Consider the following 16,230-nt stretch of genomic DNA (forward strand, 5'->3'; position numbering starts at 1 on the left):
ACCATAAGGATCTGGAGCTCAGGAGAGACTCGTGGGCCACAGCCCGAGAAAGCACTAGGAATCCAAATACTATGGCGATTGGCAGCCGCGTAGGCGAGGCGGGCTGAAGACCCGCCCGGATTTAGGCGCGAACCACCTCCAGGGGCGGGGCCCAGGCCGCACTGCGCAGGCGCGGCTAACCCGTTTCCATGGCTGCGAGAACTCACGCTCCCCAACCGTCCCACAACTGTCCTGTCCCAGACTTTGGCACCGTCGGGGTCCGTCGTCCCCGAGTGTGTCAGCATCCCCACCCCGGCTGCTGCCCAGGATCCGCCGGCCCCTGCCTCGATATGGGAGACCTGGAACTGCTGCTGCCCGGGGAAGCTGAAGTGCTGGTGCGGGGTCTGCGCAGCTTCCCGCTACGCGAGATGGGCTCGGAAGGGTGAGGCACCCGGGTCAGGCGGAGTCCTGGAGTCATTGTCCTTGAGTGGGGGAGCTGGGGCCTGACTGGGGGGAGGGGCTGCCCAGTGTGGAGGGGCTCCCAAATGGGGGAGCAGAGCGTTCTGAGACAGGAGTATTACTGCTCCTGAGCCCTCTGTGTCCCCTCAGGCTCAGGTTAGGCTTCAGTAGGATCCAGCCCCCATCCCCACTCCTAATGCACACACGTGGACCCACATGCACTTACCCTCTGAGGCAGGTGGAACCAGCAGCATGAGAACCTGGAGAAGCTGAACATGCAAGCCATCCTCGATGCCACAGTCAGCCAGGGCGAGCCCATTCAGGAGCTGCTGGTCACCCATGGGAAGGTACCCCAAGGTCACAGGGAGGGTTCCTGCCTTCCCCCATACCTCACCTACTCTACCCCTCAGGAATCCCCTGTGTGCTCTTCCCCTCTGGCCTGGTACACCTGTCCTCCCTGAAGGGGAAAGAGGAATGTGTTACATGTTTCATTTTGTATCCCTATTGGACAGGACTCTGGCACACCAGGCTGGGTGCAGGGCATGAGTTGATTAGGGAGAAAGCTGTAGGTCCTAGAATGGCTTAGGCTTCGAGGGGAAGACCCAAATGCTAAAGGCATCTGTGAATTGACTGTAAGGCTGGTGGTGGGGAAGGGGTGGGGAGGGGGTGGGGAGGGTGGGAGGGAGGGGAGATAACTGGAAGTGTAACTTTGGCATGGAAGGAGGCAGCCTTCCCAACATGAGAGGGGGAAGTTAGAAACCAGGGAGATGCCTGGCTGGAACATGGACCAGGGAGTGTCATCAGCAGATGACCTGAGATATCAATTGACCAAAAAAAAAAAAAGCCGGGCATGGTAGCTCATGCCTGTTATCCCAGCATTTTGGGAGGCCAAGATGGGGGATCATCTGAGGTCAGGAGTTCAAGGCCAGCCTGGCCAACATGGTGAAACCCCACCTCTACTAAAAATATAAAAATTTGCTGAACATGGTGGTGCACATCTGTAATCCCAGCTACGTGGGAGGCTGAGGCAGGAGAATCGCTTGAACCTGGGAGGCAGAGGTTACAGAGAGCCGAGATCATGCCACTGCACTCCAGCCTGGGTGACAAGAGTGAAACTCCCGTCTCAAAAAAAAAAAAAAAAAAAAAAAAGGCTCCTTTGCAAGAGAAAGATGGAACTCATACTAGGGGATAAGACAGGAACAGGGCACTGTGAAGGATCCTGAGTAGGAGTGAGGCCAAGGCACACAAGAGCTTTGGAGGACCACAGGACAGGGACTAGAGGCAGGGCATGAAGAGAAGGGCTGGCTTGAAAGGGATGCCTGAATGGGCGGGCAGAGGATAAGGGTGCAGGTGCAGGCAGCGCAAGGCAGTCTGGGAACTGGGCAGGAGCCAGTCACATAAGCATGAGGGACATCCACAGAGGTGTTGGGAGCAGCTGGAAATGAAGGTCCAATGTGCAAGAGAGAAGTCAGGAAGGATACTCATGGGGTCTGGGATAGTTTAGGGGCCCAGCAGTGTTTGGGGATATCTGGGCTGAGCTGAGCCAGGGATGGGAGGGTTGCCAGGCAAAGGCCCATCTCATCCCTGTCCTTTACCCTACCCTTCAAAGGTCCCAACGCTGGTGGAGGAGCTGATCACAGTGGAGATGTGGAAGCAGAAGGTGTTCCCTGTGCTCTGCAGGGTGGAGGACTTCAAGCCCCAGAACACCTTCCCCATCTACATGGTGGTGAGCTGGGCCCCTGGTTCATACCTCTTCCCACTCCTTCAGAGGGCTCTGGACCAGGGAGGAGAGCTGGTAGCCCCTGTCCCTTCCTCAGGCCCTGTCCTTCTCTTTGTCTGACAGGTGCACCATGAGGCCTCCATCATCAACCTCTTGGAGACGGTGTTCTTCCACAAGGTGAGGGACTATCTCTGCCCATGGGCCACAGTTCCGGGTCAGGGCCTGGCAGGAAGGGAGGTTGTGTCTGTGTGGGGAGGGCATCAGACACAGAAAGTTTCCCTCCCCCTTTTCCCAGGAGGTGTGTGAGTCAGCAGAAGACACTGTCTTGGACTTGGTAGACTATTGCCACCGCAAACTGACCCTGCTGGTGGCCCGGAGTGGCTGTGGTAGCCCCCCTGAGGGGGAGGGGTCCCAGGACAGCAACCCCATGCAGGTGGGTTGAGGTTACCTAGGGTTGTGAAAGCCTAGGTCTGGGTTCCCCAAGGCCTGTGCAGGCGAGGGTTGGCCCAGTGTGAACGCTGTGATCTCCCAGGAGCTGCAGAAGCAGGCAGAGCTGATGGAATTTGAGATTGCACTGAAGGCCCTCTCAGTACTACGCTATATCACAGACTGTGTGGACAGGTGGGCAGTCTGACTGGGCCTGGGCCTACTGTGGAGGGCTGGAAGACCGGGCCTGTAGCCTGCCTCTACTCACCTCCTTCACAACGTCCCTGCCCCTAGCCTCTCTCTCAGCACCTTGAGCCGTATGCTTAGCACGCACAACCTGCCCTGCCTCCTGGTGGAACTGCTGGAGCATAGTCCCTGGAGCCGGTGGGAAGGAGGTAGGGTCCTGCTCCACCAGCCTAAGCCCCAGGCTACTGCTTCAGGATATCTTTTTGATAGAGGGGGCAGCTTGCACACACGAAGATAAACCCTGTCCCCAAGCCCACTGAGGATACCAGGATGCCTCAGCCAAGGTTGGCCTAGACCTGAGCTCTGCAGTAGGCCAGGCCCATGTGTCCACTACTGAGGCTCACCCTGCTCTGGGGTCAGCAGCACTATAGCCTGGGCAAATCCTGTGGCCCAGGTTCTCCCATTCCCAGGCAGTGGTCAGTCTCCCAGCCCCCACAGCTGGCTCACTTGAAGAGAATTCAACGTCTGCACCCAGTGTGCTGGTTCCTCTCCCCAGGCAAGCTGCAGCAGTTCGAGGGCAGCCGTTGGCTTACTGTGGCCCCCTCAGAGCAGCAAAAGCTGAGGAAGTTGGACGGGCAAGTGTGGATCGCCCTGTACAACCTGCTGCTAAGCCCTGAGGCTCAGGCGCGCTACTGCCTCACAAGTTTTGCCAAGGGACAGCTACTCAAGGTCGGACTCCCTCTGCACCAGCCCCCACAGCCCCAGTACCGCCCTCCCCATCCTACCCCAACTGCGTCCCTGCTGTTTATCTTTGCCCACCCACCTCAACCCCAGTGCTCTTTTCAGTCCTTGGGCCTCAGGTGACACACCAGCTAGTGGGACATGGGCCCCCACAGGCATGCTCAGCCCAACCCAGCCCTTCCTTCTCCTTGGCCCCCTGGCCAGCACCTGCATCACACTGGCCTCCACTGGACACCCTTGCAGCTTCGGGCCTTCCTCACAGACACACTACTGGACCAGCTGCCCAACCTGGCCCACTTGCAGAGTTTCCTGGCCCAACTGACCCTGACTGAAACCCAGCCCCCCAAGAAGGACCTGGTGTTGGAACAGGTAGGCACTGGAAAGTTAGCTGCTCAGGACCACTGTCCCACTTTACCAGCACCTTCCTGCCACTCTCCACTTCTCTCCCCTAGATCCCAGAAATCTGGGAGCGGCTGGAGCGAGAAAACAGAGGCAAGTGGCAGGCAATTGCCAAGCACCAGCTCCAGCACGTGTTCAGCCCCTCAGAGCAGGACCTGCGGCTGCAGGCGCGAAGGTAAGGCCTGTGGAAATGGCAGGGGGAGTGGAGGGGATGCAGGAGGCATGGATGTGGGCAGGGGTGCCCCCACCTTCCAGGGCCAGTCAGACCTTCCTGACTTTCCCCCAGGTGGGCTGAGACCTACAGGCTGGACGTGCTAGAGGCAGTGGCTCCAGAGCGGCCCCGCTGTGCTTACTGCAGTGCAGAGGCTTCTAAGCGCTGCTCCCGATGCCAGAATGAGTGGTATTGCTGCAGGTGAGGGTATCCTAGGACCTTGGACCCCTAAGCCCTACTCCCACATCCCCCACATGCACTGCCATCCTCAATACCCACCTGCCTGCAGGGAGTGCCAAGTCAAGCACTGGGAAAAGCATGGAAAGACTTGTGTCCTGGCAGCCCAGGGTGACAGAGCCAAATAAGGGCTGCAGTTGCTGAGGGCCAACCACCCATACCAAGGGAATCCACCCAGAATGCACCCCTGAACCTCAAGATCATGGTCCAGCCTGTGCCGGAGCCCCAGTCTCCGCAGTGGAGAGCAGAGCGGGCGGTAAAGCTGCTGACCCATCCCCCTCCTCCTCACCCCAAGGGAAGGCTCGAGACTTCCTGCCCCACCCAGTGGGTAGGCCAAGTGCGTTGCTTCAGCAAACCGGGCCAGGAGGGCGAGGTCCGGATGTGGGGACCCTCTTCCTCTAGCACAGTAAAGCTGGCCTCCAGAAACACGGGTATCTCCGCGTGGTGCTTTGCGGTCGCCGTCGTTGTGGCCTTCCGGTTGGGGTGTGAGGAGGGGACGAAGGAGGGAAGGAAGGGCAAGGCGGGGGCTCTGCGAGAGCGCGCCCAGCCCCGCCTTCCAGCCCCACAGTCCCTGCACCCAGGTTTCCATTGCGCGGCTCTCCTCAGCTCCTTCCCGCCGCCCAGCCTGGATCCTGGGGGCGGTGCTGAAGTTGGGGCCCGCCCTGTGGCCCCGCCCGGCCCGCGCTTGCTAGCGCCCAAAGCCAGCGAAGCACGGGCCCGACCGGGCCATGTCGGGGGAGCCTGAGCTCATTGAGCTGCGGGAGCTGGCACCCGCCGGGCGTGCTGGGCAGGGCCGCACCCGGCTGGAGCGTGCCAACGCGCTGCGCATCGCGCGGGGCACCGCGTGCAACCCCACACGGCAGCTGGTCCCTGGCCGTGGCCACCGCTTCCAGCCCGCGGGGCCCGCCACGCACACGTGGTGCGACCTCTGTGGCGACTTCATCTGGGGCGTCGTGCGCAAAGGCCTGCAGTGCGCGCGTGAGTAGTGGCCCCGCGCGCCTGCGAGAGCGGAAGGGGCAGCCAAGGGGCAGCGCCGTCGCCGCGGGTCAAGTCGCGGCAGAGGGGGTCGGCGGGGAGAGCTCCCGAGGACTAGGTTACTTTCACCCTATCGCTGAAGAGTGCGCGAAAATGGTTTATCCCTTGTCGCACTCCACTCGTATCTGGGGCACAGATGAGCAGAGGTGGCTGCTTATATGTAAAAATACGCTGATTTCAGGTTTCTTATCTTTAAAATGCCTTGGCCCTTCTTGAGAAAGGGTTTGTGCCTACTGTCCTCGGAGTCCATCTTCCCAGGCTTGCCTCTTCTCAAACATTCATGACCCCCTCCAGAACCTTTGGGGTGAAGGGAAGTTACCACCTATGGGAGGGAGCCTGGAAAAAGTTAGAACCTTGGGTGGGCCCCCTGCAAGCAGGAGTTTTGCTGAGTCTTTATTTAGCAAACACCCTTTTCCGACCCAGTGAATCAGATGCTAAAATATGCAACACAGCCACACACCCAGGAGTCCTTCTGCACCCCTGGGAATTGCCAGCAAGCAAAGGTTGCTCTCCCCTGGGTAGACAACAGCTGGAATCACCAGGGGCGCTTTTACAGCCCTCCCCCGCCCTCTAGCCTGGATCTCACCTCACACCTGTTGAATCAACTGCTGGGAGTGGACCCTAAGCATCAGTAAATTTTAAAAACTCCCCAAATTATTGTAACATGGCGTCTGGGTTGAGCATCACTGCTGTGGCCTATTTAGGAACTTGTGGATGGATGGTGTCCCAGGTCTGTGTGTGCATGGAGACCCTCCCATCCGGTACAAGAGGACATCACAAATTCAGCTGGGGGGAGCACAAAGTTGTGACAGAATACAAAGAATGAACAAGGGGCTGAGCGCGGTGGCTCACGCCTGTAATCCCAGCACTTTGGAAGGCCGAGGCAGGTGGATCACCTGAGGTCAGGAGTTCAAGACCAGCCTGGCCAACATGGTGAAACCCCATCTCTACTAAAAAATAAAAAATTAGCCGGGCGTGCTGGCGGGTGCCTGTAATCCCAGCTACTCGGGAGGCTTAGGTGGGAGAATTGCTTGAACCCAGGAGGCGGAGGTTGCAGTGAGCCGAGATCGCGCCACTGCCCTCCAGCCTTGGCGACAGGGTGAGACTCTGTCTCAAAAAAAAAAAAAAAAGAACAAGGCTGGGACATTGCAATGTTCTCAAAGAGATATAAAGTAGCCATGGAGATAAGAAGCAGGATGATTTGGGCATATTTATCAGAGGTAGAGACAAGGGAGAAATCAAAGATAAGTTTGGGTTTTTGTCTCCAGTAACTGGGAGCATAGTGGCCATTTTTGCTGCAAAGAGGAAGCTGGGCAAGTGTAGCAGTGAGGTGGAAGAAAAGGGAATTAAATTTTGGCCATGTTCACTTGAAACGTCTTTTAGACATCCTAGTGAAGGTACTGGCACGGAGGATCTAGTCTGAGGGTTTAGGTCAGTGTTTCAGCCGTGGATCTGGGGCAGATGAGTGTAGACAGACCAGGCCAGCGATCAGGACTGAGCCCAGACTTCATCGTGAGATATGGAAGTTGAGTCAGAATCTGCAAAGGAGCTGAGCAGGAGCTGCAGGGGGGTAGGAGGAAAACTGGGAGAGTGTAGCCCCTGGGAATCAAAGGGAGCAAGCTTCAAATGATGCTGAGGGGGTGAGAATGGAGAATGGAACACTGGATTCCATTTGGTAGTACACAGATCGCTAAGGCCTCTGTCCCGGGCAGTTTCCTGGAGGGAGAGGCAAGCCTGGCTGGAGTGGGTAGAGGGGAGAGTGAAGGCGAAGGATTAGAGTGTGTAGAGACCAGTGTCTTGGTCTGAGGGGAGTAGAGACAGGTGACAACCAGAGGGCGGACGTAGGTTAAAGGTGTTTAGTTTTTCCTTCAAGTAAATGGGCAGATGTATTCCATATACGTTCCCAATGAAGGGCCGGGCGCGGTGGCTCACGCCTGTAGTCCCAGCACTTTGGGAGGCCGAGGCGGGTGGATCACCTGAGATCAGGAGTTTGAGACCAGCCTGGCTAACATGGTGAAACCCAGTCTCTACTAAAAATACAAAAATTAGCTGCGCGTGGTGGCGGGCGCCTGTAATCCTAGGTACTCAGGAGGCTGAGGCAGAAGAATCGCTTGAACCCAGGAGGCGGAGGTTGCAGTGAGCCGAAATCGCGCCATTGCACTCCAGCCTGGGTGACAAAAGCAAGACGCCGTTTTTTGTTGTTGTTTTTTTAATTGCCAAGGAGGAAAGGGGAAGTTCTGCGCTAGGCGATGGAGATCCAACTGTTGAGCAGGCCTCTGCCTGTGGCCTTCCGGCCGCTTTCTAGACGCCCAGGGTGGCCAACATTAGAGTCCGCATAGCAGTGTGAGGTAACCCACTGAGATAGGTCGGGCCTGCGGAGCCTGGCGGGCAGCTGCTCTCTCCCTGGGGCTTCCCTTCAATCTCCGGGACATTTCCCGACCTGGGGCGCCTCCGCCTCACGGCCAGGCCTCTCTGCAGATTGCAAGTTCACCTGCCACTACCGCTGCCGCGCGCTCGTCTGCCTGGACTGTTGCGGGCCCCGGGACCTGGGCTGGGAACCCGCGGTGGAGCGGGACACGAACGTGGTGAGCGCGGGGCCGAGGGCGTATGGGAAGGGCGAGGATGGGCAGGCCACAGCGCAGGCATTCTCGAGGGCTGCCTGGGTGCCGCGCGCAAGGAGCGTTCTAATTGCCGATTTCCCGGCGGCAGAGAGAGGCTAATTCTGCGCGGGGTCTGGGAGGGGAGCCTGGATTGCCGGCTCCACAAGGACTCCACCGGCTGCAAGCGGCCCCGGGCCCAGGCTGACCCCGGCTCCAGGCTGACCCCGGCTCCGCGCACGCGCACTTCCCGCACCTTCCCGCCCTCGCCTCCGGCCAGAGGCCACTCTTGTGCGCTTGCGCGGACCCTGGCACCCGCCCCCGTTCCCCGTGGTAGGTGGGGTCTGTGAGTGGAGCTGCCGGAGCGATGAGGTCATTCCTGGGGGCGAAGCGTGCGTGTCCCCGCCCCGGCGTTCCTGCCCCAATGAGACAAGAGCTAGATCCCGGCGATCTACGTTTCAGTCTTAACGGTTGCGGCGCGGCTCTGGCCCGGGCGCACGCGCACACTGACACGCGTACACGCACGCACGCTACCGGGGCGGTGGTTGGCGGCTACGGACGCGCGGGACTGGGGGACGGGCGGGTACGGCTATGGGCGAGGCGGAGACGCCTTCTTTCGAAATGACCTGGAGCAGCACGACGAGCAGCGGCTACTGCAGCCAAGAGGACTCGGACTCGGAGCTCGAGCAGTACTTCACCGCGCGAACCTCGCTAGCGCGCAGGCCGCGCCGGGACCAGGTGGGAGCCAGGGGGTGCCGGCGGGGGTGGAGGGGGGGGCGGTCGCTGGAGCTCCGCCCTCCCCGGTCCGTTGCCGCGTCCTGGGTCGGTGGGCAGCCCCACCCTCCCGGCTACGTGGCTCCCTGCGGGTCCTGGCCGGGGGCCTGCCCGCGGAACCGTGTGTAAGACCTCGATTCCACCGCCTAGATGCTGGGTGCCGGAGCCCCCTTGGTTTCTGTCACAGACAGGTTGAACAAGGAAAAAGCAGCTGTGTGGCTTGTGGTAGACCTGAGCCGGGCATTATCCAGCTATGACTAAAGCCGACCGAGCAGTCTGGACTAGCACCTCGATTTCCGCGTTCGAATTCTCCTGCTCCCTCCTTGGGGAGACTAGGGGAGGATGTGGAGAGGGAGGAGTCCTCGCCAGGAATTGAGAAGTATGTTTAGGAAAACTGAGGCAGAGAAAGATCCTGCTCCTCCATCTGCACTCCTGTATGGAGCCAGCTGAGCCCTCACCTCTTCCCTGTTCTGGCCTGTCACCAGCTGCTGGAATGTGGAAGATTCTGATCCCTTCCTCTAGGGTGGATCTGGAGAAAGATTTGGGAATGGATAGGAAAGAAGTCTTGTTTTGGACCATAAGCATTCAGGAGCACTTTTTACCCACAAGAAGGGGGAAGGCTAGATTATAAAATGCCTAAAGAGGTGGAAGGAGATCCAGCTTACTAACCCAGGACTGTAAGGTGTCTCGGAACCTCCTAGCTATCCCGATTATTAGAAAACTCTGTGCCAGATGCCATTGGTGTGACCACCAGGCTCAGAGAACCAGGCCCAGGCACCAGGAAAAAGAAACAGGGACTGTGAAGCTCAGTATGCCTGGCAGCAATGGGGTGGAAATCCTTATTTAAGTAAAGAAAGTGGAGTTGTGAGTGATGCTTCAGATAAAATTTTACAAAATTCCTTACAAAAGGGGTGGTGCTGAGCACCCCAAAATCTTAGCCCAGAGCTTGGGTGCGAGGGTTGAGTTGAGTGTAGACCCCTGGGGTTGTCTTCACGTCAGTCAGTCCTGAGCCATTTTCCACTGTGGAAAGGTGGGAAAACCACAAGACACTAACCATGTGAAAAGGAGGGCTAGCCACGGAGGTGCACACCTGTAATCCAAGCTACTTGGGAGGGCGAGGCAGGAGGATCGCTTGAACCTAGGAGGCAGAGGTTGCAGTGAGCCAAGATCGTGCCACTGCACTCCAGCCTGAGTGACAGAGTGACACTCTGTCTCAAAAATAGAAAAGGAAGCCAAGTACGGTAGCTCACACCTCTAATGCCAATGCTTTGGGAGGCCAAGGCAGGCGGATCATTTGCAGTCAGGAATTAGAGGCCAGCCTGGCAAACATGGTGAAACCCTATCTCTACTAAACATACAAAAATTAGCCGGGCATGGTGGTGTGTGACTGTAGTCCCAGCTACTTGGGAGACTGAATCACTTCAACCGGGAGGCAGAGGTTGCAGTGAGCCAAGATCGTGCCACTGCACTCCAACTTGGGTGACAGGGTAAGACTGTCTCAAAAAAAAGAAGGCTGGGCTTGGTGGCTCATGCCTGTAATCTCAGCATTTTGGGAGGCCAAGGCAGGCAGATCACTTGAGGCCAAGAGTTCGAGACCAGCCAGGCCAACATAGCAAAACCCTGTCTCTACCGAAAATACAAAAAAATTAGCTGGCCATGGTGGTGTGTGCCTGTAATCCCAGCTACTGGGGAGGCTGAGGCAGGAGAATCACTTGAACCCAGAAGACAGAGGTTGCAGTGAGTTGAGACTGGGCCACTGCACTCCAGCCTGGATGAGAGAGCAAGACTCTGTCTCAAAAACAAAAACAAAAGAAAGAATAGGAGGCTGAGAAGTCCCAAGTTATATGTAAAAAAAAAAAAAAAAAAAAAAAAAAACATCAGTTTTAGGCCGGGCACAGTGGCTCACACCTTTAATCCCAGCACTGTGGGAAGCTGAGGCGGGTGGATCATGAGGTCAGGAGTTCAAGACCAGCCTGGCCAAAATGGTGAAACCCCATCTCGACTAAAAATAGAAAAAATTAGCCAGTTGTGGCGGCAGGCACCTGTAATCCCAGCTACTTGGGAGACTGAAGCAGAGAATTGCTTGAACCCAGGAGGCAGAGATTGCAATGAGCCAAGATCGCACCACTGCACTCCAGCCTGGACGACAGAGCAAGACTCCGTCTCAAAAAAAAAAACCATCAGTTTTTATGGACAGTGGTAGAGTGGAGGGTGGGTCCCTATGGTGCAGAAGGGAAATTCCATGGTCCTGCTGTGCATCCGACTGGGATGGCTGTTGAAATCCTCTTCCAGCAGGCAGCTTTGGAAACAGAAAAAGAAACTCTTCCTCGTTTAGAATTGTGGAAGGGCTGTGCAGTGCCTCTAGTCCAAGTCTATTGTTTTCTGAGTGAAGATAGGGAGGTTCATCTCCAGAAGGGAAGGGCCTGGAAATGAGGTCACTGCATCCCAGCCCAGGGCTCCTGGGTCATCCAGGAAGGGAAGAAGGAGCAAGCTTTCTCATTGTTAGGAGCTCAGAGCCATCACAAGAACAAGTTAGCACCATCCCTGTGCCCTCCCTGTTCTGCAAACAAAATGATCTTCCTTCTTGCCCTGGCACTAGAGTGTGTCTGGCATTTCTCCTGCCCCTAGTACTCCTCCCATCTGGATACTTCTTCCCGTTGGTGTACTGAACAAACACATCCACTGCTTATTCACAGCCTCCAACCCTCATTTTCAGGGCCCACACCATTTGTTTTTATTAACCCGACAAGGTTGCCCACTGTCCCCAATAAGGTTTGTGCTGGGGTGTTCACTCCAATGCTCTTCTCCATCCAGGAGACCTTTGGATACTTGCGGAAGAAAATGAGCTTAAGTTCCCACCCCTCCCCCTTTACCTTTTTCCTATAAGGCCCTGGCCTTAGTTCTCAGCCCCACATCCTTGCTGGCTGCAGAATAGCAGCGGGTTCTGGGTGAGGAGCATTCTGCTGAAAGGCTCCACCCTGCTCCCTCATCTGTCCTCTCCATTTGTCCCCATCAGATGGTTTAAGTGCTTAAGGGGACTCCAGGGCGGAGTCAGGGAGAACCCTGGCTCTCCTGGGCTGGGCACAAGATCATTCTACAGGAAACCTTGTGGGAATTCTTCTGGGACAAAATATTGGTCAGTGCTGAGCTTAGCTGTGTCTGTGACACTCCCATTCTAACTAGGGCCTATCTGACGTCAACAGGAAGTAAGGCTGATGCAATGGGGCCAAGGGAGTCTGGGAGAAGAAAGTCAGTTCAGAGCCCTGGCTGCCCTGTCCCACACTCCACCCTTCCGGCAAGAATCCAGTCCCTAGTTGAGGTGGGGAGTGAGTGGTGGAGTTAAAAATCTTTGGGTCAGGTACGATGGTTCACGCCTGTAATCCCAGCACTTTGGGAGGTGAAGGCAGGCGGATCACTTGAGGTCAGGAGTTCAAGACCAGCCTGGCCAACGTGGTGAAATCCCATCTCTACTAAAAATACAAAAATTAGCCGGGTGGTGTTGTGGCACCCGCCTGTAGTCCCAGCTACTCGGGAGTCTGAGGCAGGAGAATCGCTTGAACCCAGGAAGCAGAGCTTGCAGTGAGCCAAGATCCAGCCACTGCACTCCAGCCTGGGCTACAGAGTAAGGCTTCGTCTAAAAAAAAAAAAAAAAAATCTTTGGGCCAAATCTCCAGACAGCACGGGCAGGTGCAGAAACCCACCAGGAAGCTGCCTGTGTACCTCTGGCAGATTGGAGCCTGGCCTAAAGCTGCCTTTTATGCAGCTTGGGTCAAGGTTAAACATCATGTCACAGTGATTTTTCTCACTATGTATGAGACGTGGAGAACTGGCTCCAAGTACTACTCTGTCCACTGGTGGCTGGACTACTGATGTGCACCACTCTCTACTCCTCTCACCCTGCAGTGGGTCATGGCCCTGTGCTGGGGCAGAGGAGAAAAACGGACTGCCTTCTCCAGGACAAACCCTCACTCCAACTCAACTAGGGTGCTGTGATCAGAATGTGCAATTGAAGTGTGATTTTACTGTATTTTTTTTTTTTTTTTTTTGAGACCGAGTTTCGCTCTTGTTGCCCAGGTTGGAGTGCAATGGCGTGATCTCAGTTCACTGCAACCTTCACCTCCCGAGTTCAAGCAATTCTCCTGCCTCAGCCTCCTAAGTAGCTGGGATTACAGGCATGTGCCACCACGCCTGGCTAATTTTGTATTTTTAGTAGAGACGGGGTTTCTCCATGTTGGTCAGGCTGGTCTCGAACTCCCGACCTCAGGTGATCCACCCGCCTTGGCCTCCCAAAATGCTGGAATTACAGGCGTGAGCCAACGTGCCCAGCCTGTTTTTGTTTTTTGTTTTTTGAAGCAGGGTCTCACTCAGTTCCCCAGGCTGGAATGCAGTGACACGATTATAGCTCACTGTAGCTGCAATCTTCCGGGCTCAAACGATCCTCCCACTTCAGCCTCCTGAACAGTTGGGACTATAGGCACACCACCACACCTGGCTAATTTTTTTTCCTTTTTTTAGTAGAGATGAGGTCTTGCTATGTTGCCCAAGCTGGTCTCAAACTCCTGAGGATCAAGTGATCCTCCTACCTTAGCCTCCCAAAATGCTGGGATTGCAGATGTGAGCCACCACACTCAGCCTGATTTTACTTTAAATGAGAGTCCCTCTTCAGAGTCCCTCAGCTGTTCCTGGCCCCTGGCCATGCGCCTTCAGTTGCCCCTGCTTCTGTGGTATCCTTAAGGCTACATTCAGTGCAGAGGCCCTAGGCAGGCAGCAGAGAGAAGCCAAATGATTCTGTCTTTCCCTTATCCACCCATAGCATGCAGAACCAGGAGCAGTGGTGGGTTCAGGGTGGGCACCAGCTATGTATATGTACATCAGGGACGGGGGGCCAAAGGCAGTCAGTTTCCAAGGACTGCCCCAGAGGCCATTTTTCAGAGAAACCCTGGGTTCCTCAAGGGCCCTGTGTCCATGCTGGCCCATCTTGCAGGACGAGCCTGTGGAGTGGGAGACACCTGACCTTTCTCAAGCTGAGATTGAGCAGAAGATCAAGGAGTACAATGCCCAGATCAACAGCAACCTCTTCATGAGCTTGGTGAGTTGACTGCTCAGGAAGGGGGTGTGGGGAGGAGCAGGTACACAGCTATGTGCCTGATACTCAGGGTCACAACTGAGGTTATCTTGGGTGGGCGCAAGCAGTAATTTGTGCATACCCAGCCTAGCCCCAAGTAGACTGAAATCTCAACTGGAACCTACTATCAAGGTTTGGTTTCTCTATTTCTTTAGAACAAGGACGGTTCTTACACAGGCTTCATCAAGGTTCAGCTGAAGCTGGTGCGCCCTGTCTCTGTGCCCTCCAGCAAGAAGCCACCCTCCTTGCAGGATGCCCGGCGGGGCCCAGGACGGGGCACAAGTGTCAGGCGCCGCACTTCCTTTTACCTGCCCAAGGATGCTGTCAAGCACCTGCATGTGCTGTCACGCACAAGGGCACGTGAAGTCATTGAGGCCCTGCTGCGAAAGTTCTTGGTGGTGGATGACCCCCGCAAGTTTGCACTCTTTGAGCGGGCTGAGCGTCACGGCCAAGGTGGGCTTCCCACGCCACCCTGCCCTATGTGAGGGTATATACGCATGTACCTGTGCATGCAGGGGCTGAGCAGCTGGCCCTGTCTCTGATCATTACTTTCCCTTCACAGTGTACTTGCGGAAGCTGTTGGATGATGAGCAGCCCCTGCGGCTGCGGCTCCTGGCAGGGCCCAGTGACAAGGCCCTGAGCTTCGTCCTGAAGGAAAATGACTCTGGGGAGGTGAACGTGAGTACATAGTTCTTAGTTTCTTGATTGTCACTAGACAGGACTGATGGGCTGTAGCTACAGTAAGGCTTGGAGGAGGAATTCTGCTGGAGGACAAGCCCTGCAAAACAGTTCCAGGAGTGTATAGGCATTGTAACTAAAGCAAAGGCTTCCAGACCACTTATGCCAAAGCCTAGGGTTGTCCCAAGAAGCCAGGAAGAATTGTCTTGGTGCTTTGATCTTTCCTGGTGTGGAAAATCTTCTGGAGATGCAGGAGTCCATCTAATGACATGAGGAGGCCCCCTTCAGACTTTTTACCTGGAAGCTTTCTGGCTCCAAGGTATTAGGCCTGTGGAGTGGAATTAGACTCAGAATATGCCTGAACTGTCCACAGGCAATTGAGGAACATCTGATTTGGTTGCCTCAGTAAGGTGACCGTTTTGTAGGGCCCATCTTCCATACAAACTGCTGTCAGGGATCCTACCAGAGATCATTCAGCCAAGAGCCTGACATCAGAAAGCCCAGTCCTAGCCTGTGTGAACATGAGGTGCTAGTCTTCTCTGGGGAGGGTCTGCTGGCTTGGCCATCCCTTCTGCAGCCTGTACACTCCCCTTTCGCCCCTTGCAGTGGGACGCCTTCAGCATGCCTGAACTACATAACTTCCTGCGTATCCTGCAGCGGGAGGAGGAGGAGCACCTCCGCCAGATCCTGCAGAAGTACTCCTATTGCCGCCAGAAGATCCAAGAGGCCCTGCACGCCTGCCCCCTTGGGTGACCTCTTGTACCCCCAGGTGGAAGGCAGAGAGCAGGCAGCGCCAAGTGCGTGCCGTGTGAGTGTGACAGGGCCAGTGGGGCCTGTGGAATGAGTGTGCATGGAGGCCCTCCTGTGCTGGGGCATTGAGCCCAGAGAACAGTGAAGGAGCTTGCCCCCTGTGTCCACCTGTGGGTGTAGCCGGGTATGGCTCTGCACCCCTCTGCCCTCATTACTGGGCCTTGGTGGGCCAGGGCTGCCCTAAGAAGCTGCTCCAGGCCTGCAGCAGGAGTGGAGCAGACAGAAGTCTCCTCAATTTGTGTCTCAGAAGTGAGAATCTTGGAGATCCTACAAACAGAACAGGGTCATGTTTGCAGGGGTGAGGGCCCTCATCTATGGGGAAAGGTTTTGGATCTTGAATGTGGTCTCAGGATATCCTTATCAGAGCTAAGGGTGGGTACTCAGAATAAGGCAGGCATTGAGGAAGTCTTTGTTTCTCTCTACGTGCCAACTCCTCACACACCCTGAGGTCAGGGAGTGCTGGCTCACAGTACAGCATGTGCCTTAATGCCTCATATGAAGAGGATGTCCCTAGGCCAGGGTCTGTGTGAATGTGGGCACTGGCCCAGGTTCATACCTTATTTGCTAATCAAAGCCAGGGTCTCTCCCTCAGGTATTTTTCATGAAGTGTGTGAATGTATGTAATGTGTGGTGGCCTCAGCTGAATGCCTCCTGTGGGGAAAGGGGTTGGGGTGACAGTCATCATCAGGGCCTGGGGCCTGAGAGAATTGGCTGAATAAAGATTTAAAGATCCTCCTGCTGTTGGAATCTTTTATACATATAAAGTTTTTGTAGAGACGTGAGTCTCCCTGTGTTGCCCAGGATCCTCCCAACTTGGCCTCCCAAAGTGTTGGGATTACAGGTGTGAGCCACC

The 16,230-nt window shown here is 56.0% G+C and overlaps 2 protein-coding genes and 1 long non-coding RNA gene across 7 annotated transcripts; 2 read left to right on the forward strand and 1 right to left on the reverse strand.

Annotated features, from left to right (window-relative positions):
• The first annotated feature begins 158 nt into the window (after positions 1–158).
• ZMYND10 (zinc finger MYND-type containing 10) lies at positions 159–4,784 on the forward strand. Of its 2 annotated transcripts, XM_054483293.2 has the most exons (12): positions 159–421; positions 677–785; positions 2,048–2,164; positions 2,282–2,335; positions 2,454–2,591; positions 2,691–2,779; positions 2,879–2,979; positions 3,327–3,499; positions 3,755–3,880; positions 3,964–4,085; positions 4,197–4,322; positions 4,411–4,784. In XM_054483293.2, exons 1-12 carry the CDS (start codon positions 189–191, stop codon positions 4,484–4,486), a joined length of 1,464 nt encoding a protein of 487 aa, XP_054339268.1. In that variant the 5' UTR covers positions 159–188; the 3' UTR covers positions 4,487–4,784. The 2 variants fall into 2 exon arrangements, with proteins under 2 accessions (XP_054339268.1, XP_054339269.1); XM_054483294.2 differs by lacking the exon at positions 2,879–2,979 and having other exon boundaries at positions 175–421; positions 3,241–3,499.
• On the reverse strand, positions 665–4,998 carry LOC129033993 (uncharacterized). Its single transcript, XR_008501732.2, has 3 exons — positions 4,648–4,998; positions 2,189–2,380; positions 665–764 (listed from the first exon to the last, which is right to left on the reverse strand). It is a non-coding gene; the product is annotated as an uncharacterized LOC129033993 (long non-coding RNA).
• Positions 4,910–16,109, forward strand: RASSF1 (Ras association domain family member 1). Of its 4 annotated transcripts, none has more exons than XM_054483295.2 (6): positions 4,910–5,336; positions 7,872–7,978; positions 13,749–13,853; positions 14,045–14,342; positions 14,452–14,567; positions 15,174–16,109. In XM_054483295.2, exons 1-6 carry the CDS (start codon positions 5,087–5,089, stop codon positions 15,318–15,320), a joined length of 1,023 nt encoding a protein of 340 aa, XP_054339270.1. In that variant the 5' UTR covers positions 4,910–5,086; the 3' UTR covers positions 15,321–16,109. The 4 variants fall into 4 exon arrangements, with proteins under 4 accessions (XP_054339270.1, XP_063518026.1, XP_054339272.1 ...); XM_063661956.1 differs by having other exon boundaries at positions 5,010–5,336; positions 7,860–7,978; XM_054483297.2 differs by lacking the exon at positions 7,872–7,978 and having other exon boundaries at positions 5,036–5,336.
• The last annotated feature ends 121 nt before the right edge of the window (positions 16,110–16,230 follow it).

This window comes from Pongo pygmaeus, chromosome 2, assembly GCF_028885625.2.
Source record: "Pongo pygmaeus isolate AG05252 chromosome 2, NHGRI_mPonPyg2-v2.0_pri, whole genome shotgun sequence".
Taxonomy (NCBI): Eukaryota; Metazoa; Chordata; class Mammalia; order Primates; family Hominidae; genus Pongo; species Pongo pygmaeus.